General features: G+C 38.2%; 1 protein-coding gene across 1 annotated transcript in view; it reads left to right on the top strand.

Annotated features, from left to right (window-relative positions):
* The window catches only part of SYNE2 (spectrin repeat containing nuclear envelope protein 2), a 209,653-nt gene that overhangs the window by 82,004 nt on the left and 115,156 nt on the right, over window positions 1-12,493 (top strand). The window contains exons 49-56 of the mRNA XM_068397626.1: window positions 360-625; window positions 1,785-3,894; window positions 5,434-5,756; window positions 6,764-6,908; window positions 7,646-7,861; window positions 8,244-8,509; window positions 9,308-9,464; window positions 12,240-12,395. Of these exons, the coding sequence (XP_068253727.1) occupies window positions 360-625; window positions 1,785-3,894; window positions 5,434-5,756; window positions 6,764-6,908; window positions 7,646-7,861; window positions 8,244-8,509; window positions 9,308-9,464; window positions 12,240-12,395 (3,639 nt within the window). The remainder of the gene's footprint in view (window positions 1-359; window positions 626-1,784; window positions 3,895-5,433; window positions 5,757-6,763; window positions 6,909-7,645; window positions 7,862-8,243; window positions 8,510-9,307; window positions 9,465-12,239; window positions 12,396-12,493) is intronic.

Below are 12,493 nucleotides of genomic sequence, written 5' to 3'. Positions count from 1 at the left end.
GTGATATACTTGCAGAATTGTGATTCACTTGGACAAAACAAAACTGTTGCATATAGTCTTATCTATGGTTTGACATCATGATTAGTCAGTTTGCCAGGTAATCTAAAAACACTGTGCCTTACTGCAAATATGTCCATGTAAATACCATATTTTGTACTGTTCTTCTAGAGTGCTGTAGTAGATACACCTGTGATTGTGCGTGCACTTCCATGATGTGCACAGGCATGCGTGCTCATTTGCATGGGACAGAGCAAGCATATGTTTGTAGATGTATCAGTATTTAACTGTATTTTGTGCTGAAAGCTGAAAGTGTTTAAGATCTTCTTTTAATCCTTTCTCTGTGATGGGCTTGATTGTAGAATTTACAAACTGAACTGGAAACATGGAAAGCAAAAACTTTGTGTCATAGTCAAGAAGCGTTTCCCAATGCAACAGGATCAAACAGAGCAGAGCTGCAAACCACAGAGCCTGCGGTGCCCTGCTGGGACAGGCTGCTTCAAGAACTAGATGCTGTTAAGGCAGTGAAGCAACAACAGTACTGTTTAATTAACGAATACCAGAAAAAACTTTCTGCTGCACAGTCCTCAATGAAAAATTTGTCAACAGAAAAAGATAACATAAAAATGTAAGTATAGTTGAGGGTTTCTGTTAATAGGTTGCAGAATAAATATGGTCCTAGACTGAATTTTGTGCCATACTTCAGTAATGCTCAAACAGGAATATGGTGTTTTATCCATCTCATTAACGTTAGGTAGCAAGAGAAGTCTTATAGGTTTGTAAGTTTAAACAGGCTTAAACAGAAGCATTTCTGCTGGTTGTCTGCTGTCCTTTAGCGACATCTACTCTTTTTATTTTCAGGCAAAACAAAGAAATGGTTACTGTCCTAAAAACCTATATAAAAGCCACATTAAAATATTTTTGCAAAATTATGGCAGATGTGAAATACTAATTTTTCTTTAAGGACTCATCAGTTTGAATTTTTTTCTGAGTGAAATATCTCATTACTCTGAAAATTAACCTTATTTCATAGGAAGAATTCTGTGGCAATAAATAAGTCTATAGTACCAATTCAGAGGTAACCAAAGCACGCAAAATATTTAGTACCTTTTATGAATTAGCCTTCAAAATGTGGAACTAGCCTATTGGTCACAGTAATGTATCACAATAATTTGAAAATCTTTAAAATAATTTATAAAATCGTTAATTTGCAGCAAAGAGATTGAAAAAAATTAAATGAAAATCTAGCTGCTGAATGTATTTTAGGTGGGAATTTCAAAATACTCCTGGAGATAAAAGATGAGTAGATTCATTCCTCCAAATTAATCTTGAATGAATGGGAATTTTTGAGGTTTTTCATATAACTAAGTTTTGTCTTCATTGTAAATAAAAAATTACCATAAAATATTGTTAATTCACTTAGAGATGACTTAACACTATTGTTGATTTTTAAAATTTTATTTATTGTAACTTTAAAGGGAGGCCATATTCCTTTACGAAATGACACATTCTGTATTAGTATATACTGCGATTTTAGGGAGTATAGATTAGAATATACTTTTCCTGCAGAGATATCTAGAAATAGCTAATGCTGTACAGATAAGCAAGAAATAATGATACTGCAGTGGTGATTAGGAGATTTGTGAGAGAACATTGAGAGATACATGTGATTAAGTGAATAAAGTGAGTGAATCGTTTTCTAACCAGTAACATTCTCCTTTTAAAACGTGTCTAGTCCATGTTTTAGGAAATTTTTTTTTTTTAAACACTACTCATATTTTTGGCAGGGGTCCTATGAACAGCACAGTTCTTCTGGAGAAAATTAAGGCATGCATAGCGTCCTTACGAAAAGAAAGAGATGTCTTAAACCAGTTGAAAACTCAGCAAGAAAGTTTGTCTCAGCATTTAACATGCATGGATAAAGTGTTAACCGAAAGCCAAATGAGGCAACTGGAGCAATGGTGGCAACACATGGAACAAGCAGTGCAAAAGAAACATGATCAAGTTGTGGCAGAAATCCATGAATTTAACCTGCTTATGAATAAAGCACAGGATATTCAGAGGCTGATACAAGAGCAGTTTTTACAAGCAGAGTTACATTCCTCAGCTGAAGGAAAAGCCAAATACCCTGTACTTTGGACCACAGAGCTACAGGACATTAAACATGGTCTTTCTCTATTAAAAAGAAGGATTGAACTGCAGATGAAAAGAATTTGGAGTGATCAAGAGAAGGCAGCTTTGGAGAACTCTATAAATGATTTGCAGAGCAAATTGGAAGCATTATCAGTGAAACAAACTCCTGGAGAGGATGTTCAAATCACTGGTCCTGCTCTCATGAAACATGAAATGATGAAGAGGCTGAAAGAAAATATTTCATGGGTCAAAGATTCACTGTCCTCTCTTGATCAGAAAGCAGCACTTTTCCCCAGTGATGTTAAATCACAGATCAGAAATTGTAAGCTTATGAGCACAGAAGTTCTAAACAGAGAGCCTGTGATTGTATCACTGGAGTATGGGCTCCAGCACATCGTTCCCAACTTGAAGCCAGAGGAGGTCTCTGAGATGACCTTCCTTTTACAAACATTGCAGAATTCATACAAGGCTCTTGTTTTAAAATCAACTCAAAGATTACAGCACCTAGAGCTCCAGCTGGAGGAGAGGCAAAGACTTATCGCAGAAATAGAAAAAGTTCACTGTCAGCTTCGAAATGCTGAGATGCTTGCCAGGCCTGACATGCACCAAACCAGCACATGGTCAGAATTAATCAATCAACAAGCCATTTTAAAGGAGATTTTAAAGGACATACAGGAAATAGAAGGGCTTATCTCATCCCACTGTAAAGAGAGTCAGGTCACAGCTGGGGAACTGAGCCTGTCTGAACAACTATTTTTGATTGATCAGTTAAGAAGTCTGAAGAATAGAGCAAGGAAGACACAGAGGCAAATCCAGAGTAAACTTCATGAAGGAGAGAAAAAGATAGCTGTCTACAGAGAGTTTTCGGAAGGAATAACTTCATTGCAGCAAGATCTTAATGATCTACATTATGGTGAAATGAACCTGGAAGAAGATGAATTATTAGGTGCCAAGCAGGAAGTGAAGGATAAATGCAAAGCACTTAAAGAAAAAGCATTAGCTTTTCAGTCCAATTTGTCACAAATAATGAAGTACAAAGAAATCTTTGAGTGCGTAGGTCTAAAATGGGACTCACTGCAGCTGGATGAATTGCAAACTAAATTTTTTAAAATTAAAAATAAAATTAAAGGGAAGATAATACGCTTTGATAATATTGTTAGGGAATGCAGTAAGATTCAGGAATTGCTAAATGAAATCCAGACTGTGACATCCACTGTAAGAAAAGAAGCTAACGTCCTAAATGATAGCTCTAGCTCTTCTCCTGCTGAGAATCTTATATCTGCACAGATTCTGTTTCAGACAGTTCAACAAATCTTGTACTTAATCCAGGAAGCAGCAAATCAAATAAACAAAAATGAGGTCTTTGGTACACCATTCAAAGAATCTAAGAGGAAAGAAATAAAGAACCTGGAGAAAGATGTTGAGGAATTGAATCAGTTTCTTCAAAACTTGATCTCTGGTCTCCAATGGGTAAACAAGGAAGATACCCAGAATGAAGTAAAACATATATTCCACATCATAAGACATATTCAATTAGAGCTCCAGCAGCCACTTCTGATAGACATAAAAATAATGCAGTATGAAAAGATGCGATGGGAAGCAATTCAGAATATGATGCAAGCAAAGTTTTCTGCTATTAAATGTATAATGGAAAAAGAGAGGGAAAACCAAGAAGAAAAATCTCTTGCTGCTGTTACAGAAACAAAATTAGAGACACTGCGACATCATGAAATACAGCTGAAGACAGACATTGCTGCCCGTGTTGTAAGTATATTTAATAAAAGTAAGGTGTGGCCATATGTCTTTTCCCAATAATTAGATCAGGTGTCTGTGACTGTAGTGTTTATATTTTCATGACTTATATCCTCCTTTTATTCTGATAACTGAATTGGCCCATCATATTCTCTGCTTTGGTGGATATGATGGGAATGATGATAAGAAACTAAGGATGCAAGAAATTATTTGTATTCAGTTTGATTAGAATCAAGCAGTGGGGATTAGCACAAGAAAAGACAGGTAAAGGGGAAGAAGGAAAAGGTGGTGTTGAAATGTTGAGCTGAAGAGAGACTGGGTGCAGTTGTCCTGGGGTTATTCTTGGGGCTGATTTTACATAACATTTTCAATAGTGACAATGATGAAAAAACCCAGAAGTTCCTTGTTTCTACTATAAAGAAAAAGCTTCCCAGCTGGGAATGATCAAGGAAAGTAAAGCACAGTTCAAACCAATGTGATCAGGCCTCAGGAAGGGTAAGCAAAGGAAAGGCAACCAGGATCCAAGGCTTTCACACAAGTGTATAAGGCATTGATAAGGTGTTGCTGGAGGATCAGCCTTATTCTTGGTGCCTTTGTCAGGAAAGGTCCACTCAAACTGGAACAGTTGCTGTTAGAGGGATGAGAAATGTTGAGGGCAGTTAAAACTGAATTTGCTCAACCTGGTAAGCTGAGGGCAAGTGGGAAATCTAGCTGAGAAACTTAATTAGGCTGGAGGTAGAGTTAATGGATGGAAAAGGACTGCTTAAGCTAAAGGGCAATGTAATACAAGGAGAAAGAGTGAATAAATTTATGTTGGAAACCAGAAGAGTGGTAACCTTCATAGCAGAGAGGTTCTGGACCTGTGTCCTGGTCAAGAAGACCTGTGCCCTGACTACCCAAAAGATCCATGGATACAAATGAGGAAATATGAGGTAGTAGCTAATAACAGGGGGGAGGGACTCGGCGTCCCTGATGGACTTATGGTCCTGCTGCCAGATTTCCTGGTTTGCTGTGCATCATCTTCACTGCTTGGGTATTGTGTGGGAAGGACAATGCCAAAGTTTCTCTGTCCTGTGGGAATCCAAGAGCTGGCCAAGTTACACATCATTCTGTGTATAAATACATACGAGAAGAGGATTTAGTGAGAAGCAGTTTGGCAAGTTGTAGTGGAGATATCCCCTGGAGCAGAATAAAGCGTCAACGTGTGGGCTTTCCTTGTCTGAACAGGACATATACTGCCATGTCCATAAGGGATCTTATGGCTCCTGTGTCCTGCCATCCTTCTCTCTGGACTTTTCTAGTATTGGCAGTTCCCTCATAACCCCCGTTCCTATCGTTGAGGGCAATAAATCCATAGGTTACAGCACTGCTCTGTGAGTACCTAGGTAGCAGAGTGCACTTGCCATGCGTCCTCCCTCACCTTCTCAGGCCAATTCTGGGAGCATTGGTCTCAAAGACAACCAGATGTGAAATTCTGAGAAGACCATCTGGTGATCCAGAGGAGCACAGCAGTCTTTCTTGATTGTTCCTTTGTCTTTTTAACACTTTCAGAGTGCTCTGGAGGAGGCATGTAAGACTGGTGAGCTTTATACAAAGGCTGTTCAGAGGGCTGCCAGGTTCCTCGAGGACTATGAAGCTCGAGTCAAGTCTGCCGCAGCAGAGCTTGGTAGCTCAGAGGAGGTCTGTCGAACTCTACAATGGAAACAAGAAGAATTCGACTCTGCGAAGGCTAACATAGAAAACCTGTACTCCAAGCTGAAAAACCTAGTGAAACCAGAAGACAAAATATGTCTGGAAAATACTTTAACAGAACTAGTCAATAAGAGTTTGGCATTAGGGGAGAAGGCTCAAAGAAAGGAAGCTGATGAACAGAGGTAGGTTTAAGAGATCTTCCTAGATCGTGTTCCTTATTATGAGAAATATGACTGATAATAAATGCAGTTGTTTCTGCTCTGGTAGAACCAGGTAATTCAGCAGAAAGAACTGTCAGCATTTCTGTTGTTTCCAGGTGTGATTGTAATGGAAGGAAAATTACCAGACAATAAGCATATTGCTAATAATTTACAATGCAATCATTTTTAGTATATTCCAAAAAGTATGTGTGGGGCTCAACTGAGTGTCATATGGTGCCAGCATCAGAAGAGAGCACATTTCCACAGTCTCTAGTTCAGTGCTGGTGCAGGTTAGAATAGTTTTCAGAGGGGGGCCCTAATGCATGTCTTCCATAGGCTATTCTGATGGCTAGAGAAAGTAAAGACCAAACAAGACACAGGCCATAGTTTCCTTCCTTCAAATATAAGTATGGAAGGGATCTGAAGGGCCTTCAGGTACATGTACAGAAAAAGTTTGGGAGATAGAGTAAAGCATTTTTAAATTGCTGGCTCATGACCCAGTGCTTGTGGTTCTGTTGAGCATAACCTTAAAATCTGCTTTTATAATCAAAGAATTGGGTGACTTTAAAGGCTATGGTAATAGAAAAGAGATGATAAGATATGAAAATAAGAAATTGGGATTGTACAGACCACATGTTGGAGGGACAAATAGAATGTGTGTTACAAAGTGGGAACTAATTTTTGGGAATGGCTGAGGAGGGTGGAGAATTAGATCAAGACATACAATTCTTTTGAGCAGCTCCATGGCTGATATGCGTATATACGTACCTATATTTCTTTACCTCTGGGGCATTTGTACCTGCATCTCTGAAGTATCTCAGATATCGGATCTGAAGTGTATAACAAATGCTAATTGAAGGTAACTTGCAAAATAGTAAGGACCTCTAGTTCAGAAGATTTTTTTTTTTTCTTTTATTCTAGTGGGCATTATGGTTGGAGAGAGGAGCAACCACAACAAATTTTAATTGTCTATTAATTGTTTCCTACAGGTATATTGAAAAATACAAAAGCTACACAAAAACCAAAGATAAGGTGTGTGATAATCTTAACAAACTGGAAAAGATGCTTAGACAGTCTTTGTCTCAAATACCGATGTCTTATAAAGAAGCTTTGGAGCACCTAGAAGAAAGCAAGGTAAGAGAGGCTCTGAAGAACTTGAAAAGCTCGTGCAAAACTATGATGTAGCAGCTATGCAAACCGTATGATATCATCGTAGAAAGAAGTGAAATTCTTTATCCTGTATTTATGCATATATAAATCCACAGAATATATTTATATACCTATAAAAAGACGAGATTGTAATAGGCCATGTAAAATGAGTACATATTTATTGCTGTAGAAATCAAACATTATCTGTGCTTAAGGTGTTTCATTTCTGTTCAGGTCCCTCATTGCTCCTTTGCAGGACCAGGACTGATCAGATTTGTAACATTGCTGCTGTTTTCCCTCAGAAGTGAAAATCAGAGAATTTCCTGTTTCTTCACCCAGGACTCTCTTGCTACCTCCCCGCCAGACCTCTGCTATAATGAACCTCTTTGCTGTCTTCTTTTTTAGTACTCATCATATTACAGGCTTGTCATTTTGTATATCTGTAACTCCTGCTCATTTCTCTTCCCTTCCAAATAACCAGGAAGAAGTAAGAATAACCTAATTGCCTGGGCACACTGTTCTTCAGTTTGTTTTGTTTGTTTTATTTACCCCATCTTTTTCCACAGTCTTGGCCAACAGAATTCTGTCATTACACCAGTATTTAACCAGCTCAGTGGAGTCATTGCCATTTTATTAGAGGATCCTAATCATGTTACTGAATGCTTCATTAACACTTCTGATTGTATTTTTTTATTTATTTACTTGTTTATTTTTCCTATAAGATTTTGGTCTCCAACATTGACTCGGCTGAAGATGATCTTGTGAAGCTGAGGCAGGTCTCTGGAGAGCTGATGAGATTATGCAAGAGAAGTGACAGGGCACTGGGCAGGATTGTAACAGTGCTGTGGGAAAATTGGCTGGGTTTGCTTGAGGCAGCGAAAGGGCTGGAAATTAACTGTGAAGAGCTAAAGCAGGAATGGAAATTCATCAATGAAGAGGTGAGTTGCTCCACAAACTGTAAGTTTTGTGGAATGTGATAGGGATGGGGCCCTCAGTAAAATGGCATATAAAGGGCTGAGATCAGTGCAGAACATTATTTTCCACCCACTGATCAGCCAGTTATCCCCAGCCTTTCTTGAACCTGGAGTGAAAAATGTTGGGGATATTTATAGTACAAATTCTCAACCCAGAAGAACTCTGTGTGTGGTTACGTGCTTTGTTACAGCAAACTGAAATGTTTTGGCACGCTTCAGAGGTTCAAGCTCTCTGCCTATGTAATTCCCAGTACTTAGTCATGCGTATGAGTAAATGAATAATGTAACATAAGGCGATGGAATAAGAAAGCACTTTATCTCATGCTTTGACATGCTGTTTACTTAGCTGGAACGAGAAACAATAATTCTCGATAAGCTCCAGGAAGAACAGCCAGAAAGTCTTAAAGAGAAAGAAAAGGCCACCAGAGAGGAACTGGTAGAATTACTAGATTTTGTGAACTCATTTGAGGAAAACATCAACCAGCAACAGCTCCTCTTACTCTTACTTCTTCACCGAATAAAAAACATCCTGAATACATCTGAAAACACTGAGGCAGAAGCTGCCCTTCCCGCCTTATGTGAGATAAAGGCAATGCAGGATCGCTGTAAAAAGTAAGTGGTGTGAAATTTCTGTTGAAGATACGACATAGGACTACTTATAAGCACAACGGTTTATTGGGTATTAAAGAATATATGAAGTCTGTAATGCACTTAAAAAGATAGTGAATGCCCTTCTGGGTCAGGCCAATGCTCCATCTAACTCATCTGCTGTCTCCAGCATGGGCATTGGGAGATAGTAGCTAGGGAGAAGACCTGAGCCTGGCCATATCATGTGGGGGCTGCAATATGTGTTCAAATGTAGAACGAATCAGAAGGGATGATGGTCAATTTTGGACTCTCCAGCTCTTGTGAACTTGAATGAGATATGTGGGTCTTCCACTCTTACAAAAATCAGACCTTGTGCTTTTTGTGACAACGCAAATTTTGCCTTACTAAGTGAGTGCCACTGTTTAAAACTTGCCTCAAATATTTTTTGCAAATCTGTGATTTTACTCACCCTTCTCCATGCCTGCTTTTTGACATGGAAATCTTTGTGAACGCCTTCTGCTCTGCCAGTGTTTTCAGACTCTGAGAACCTGAGCTCTGTTTGCTGTTTAAATATGCATGCTATCTGGTTTGGTCTACCAAACATACTTTGTTTAGCAATATCTGAAGACTCATTTTTGAAGAAACTGAGACAATAAAGGACAGAAACTCAAGAGATTTAGTTACAGAGTATATTATTAAAATACAGACAAATGTGTTCTGGTTATATATTTTAAAATTATCTGTATTAAGCATGCTCTTTTATTACTCCTACTTAGCATAGAGTCTAACAATTAATGTATTCTTGCTGGAAATCTTTCATAGGTTGTATGAAAAGGCTCAAGACCATAAGGATTCTGTACAAGCTGAGATTCAAGAGAGGAACAAGATCACTGAAGAAATAAGCGCTGTGACAAATGCATTACAGAATGCTGCATCTGTGTTTTTACAGGATGCTCCTGGAAAGACAGGACAACTGGAGGTTGGTGACAGCTCTGTTATTGTGTGGGGACATTCGGAATATGTTCTCTCTTATGCTGGGGCTTGAACTTGCTCCAAATAAAATTAGTGGCAAAGTATATGCATATGAATATGCACATTGACTTAAAGAGAATGAATCTGGCTCAGCATAATATGACTGGCCCTGCCTTGTTCTGGGTTTGCATTCCTCTCCCTCTGTGACTTCCAGTTAGCAGCCACATGAAGTCTTTCCAGGTTGCATAGAGTTTCACAGCCAGTTGCGTGCCTTCTAGGAAGGACTGCTGAGTGTATATCCTGCGCCTTTTCCCCCTCTGCATACCTAGCCAGGGCAGCTCCAGATGCTCTGGATCTGATGTCCCACATCGGGGGTTAACTTGGTGATTGCGTTTTAGAAATCAAATTGTTATCAAGACCACAGTCTCCACCAGCAGCAACCAGCACTCTGCAGCAACTCTGTCTATACATTTCTATCATTTCAGTGTATTTTTGTTATCCTTTGAATTTTTGACTTTATGCAATGTTATTATTCCTAACACTTCCTGAATGTGGGTTTGTTTCTTTATTATTTTGATTATATTTGTTTCAGTTTAGTCTTACCGTGTTTATATTACTATCTTAATTTTTAAATCTTGATCAAAAATTTATTTTTAATTATATTTGAGTTATCGTTTAACTATAGAACTTTATAATTTATTTATTTTGGCCTACTAAGGTCTATTACAAATTTGGGCTCTCTTCGCTGAGTCTTGTATAAAAACTAGTTGGGGGTCCCCAGCATGTATTTTCTTTAGAAGGTGGGTGCTTGAAGCTGGCAAAGGCATAGGAAAAGTACAGAAGCCAAAGACCGTGGTGGCATATATGAGTGTTTTCCTAGGGGTTAGCATGAGAGAGAAATGTTAACTACATCTTTAGGAAGTTCTGAAAACCTATGAGCCAGCATTACTGTGATGAAACCTTGTGGATTTATCTGAAAGGGCTGGTTTTCTATTTAAAATTATTTAGAATTAGAATTTAGAGTTGGGTCTGCTCTTTTATTGAGTTCTTTGTATTCAGGAGGAAATGCTACCTCTGCAGGTGCTGGATACCTGCTCTTTTTCCTCATATCCAATCTGTGCTACTTTGAGCACCTAGAACTCACCGAAAAGTGAGTTTAGACCTTGTTCCTGTTCCTGACGCAATTGGCACATGCAAGGGTTAGCAGCAATCCCATCAAATGATTTCTTTGTAGCAGTACATCACGGTAGGCTTGTTCCTTTTGAGAAAATTCAGCTTAAAGGATTGAAAAATTCCTTAATTTTACCTAATACAAACATCAGTAAGCCAAAATCTGCAGGGCAATTTCATCCCTACTTCCAAAGAAAACCTAGATTCTATAAAATCTCTAGCATTATTTGGAGCTCCATTGCATTTATGGAGTGGAAATCCCTCTTTCACTTCCAGATGACAAATCTAGGTTTGTCAGGTGGCAGAGTTTTAACTCACCAACATAGATGAATATGCAAATGGGAAGTGATATAATCTAGTCCTCTGGGAAAAAAAATGGGACAGTTTTGACAGACATCTGCTTTCCAGCTAAATGATCTGTGAAGTGTGAACATGTGTTTATATAGAGAAACCGATTTGCAGAGACATGTTTTGTTTTGGAGAGTAGCGTAACTGATTATTTCAAATTCAATGTGGGGAATCCATAAACTCCCACAAATGTTGGCACAATCTTAATTGGGCCATTTGACAGCAACAGCCTTCTCTGTGGTAGAATGAGGCACACAGCTATTTCATGGTTTTGAGTTTTTCAATATCAGACCCAGTTGTCATGGGATGACAGGAAATACATCAATCTCAGACTCTTACATATTTCTTCTGTGCACTGTATTTGTGCGAGGGAAAAGATTCCCAAGTTTAGACTAGGAGTTAATGGATTACCATTACCCCTGATTGAAAAAGAAAAGGATGTTAATTTTAATGTCTTTCATTGCCTGGTAGAAGCTTTAGGTCATTTTCCCCAATAACCTGAGTTAACGTTTGAGTTTCTCCAACAGCTGAGCATTGGGAAAAAGGAACTATAAAGCAAACGAACAGAACTGTCCAACTTGAAATTCTAGAAAACCTTCAAAACAAATGAGTTTCTTCATTCTTTCTGCACGAGGACTTAGATCAGATTTTATTTCTAGGCCACCGTCTGTAGACAGTTGTTCGAGTTTCTTTTATCTCATAAAACCCACATTCTTCATGCAGAACTGGAAACTACTGTTTTGAAAGGAGCCTGCTGTGCTGCTCTGCATAATTGCCTGAAAGCAGACACTTCAGCTTGAAACCTGTTGCTTTTTGTGGGCTTTGTGTTGTTCATAATAATGAAGGAATTAACGTTGGCTATTAAACGTCTTTCAAAGAGAAAATGCACTTTTGACAAAAGGAGGAGCACAAAGTTTAACATTTAATCATAGAAGCACTTCAAATTATTACATTGCTATACCTGTCAATAAACATCAGTGTGTCAGTTGCCTGACATGGAGTAGCATCAAGTTTAATTAATTGTTACAGATTGAAAAGCATCAGTTGATTAAAAGAGTGAGTAATTCTCAAAGTTAATCTGCTTGCAGAGGTAGTCAAATTAGGTTTGATATCACAAAGCCAACTTTTCCAAATCATAATTGTGGTAGGAAATATAAAACACAATATGTATGTATGTGTGTATATGCATATGTACGTATACACACATGCACATGTACTCAGTAAAAGCTGGGAAAAACTGCTAAAGTTATTCTTAATTTTGTAGGAGGTTCAGAGTGTGATTGGTAAAGAAAGTCAAAAACTAAAGGATATCATGGAGAAACTCCAGATCAAGTATTCCGAAATGTATACAGTAGTTCCTGCAGAGATTGAAACACAGTTGGAGAACTGCAAGAAAGTATTGCAAGACCTAGAAGACAAGGTAACTGTTGATGTAATTTTCATATTTACTTTTTTGTAATGTATAAATAAGTACAGCAATATTTGATGAATATTGTAACTGTAAATTTCAACTTGAAA

Source organism: Nyctibius grandis, chromosome 4 (genome assembly GCF_013368605.1).
Source record: "Nyctibius grandis isolate bNycGra1 chromosome 4, bNycGra1.pri, whole genome shotgun sequence".
NCBI classification, from domain to species: domain Eukaryota; kingdom Metazoa; phylum Chordata; class Aves; order Nyctibiiformes; family Nyctibiidae; genus Nyctibius; species Nyctibius grandis.
Note: the sequence above shows the minus strand (reverse complement) of the source record. Positions and strands in the feature narration are given on the sequence as shown.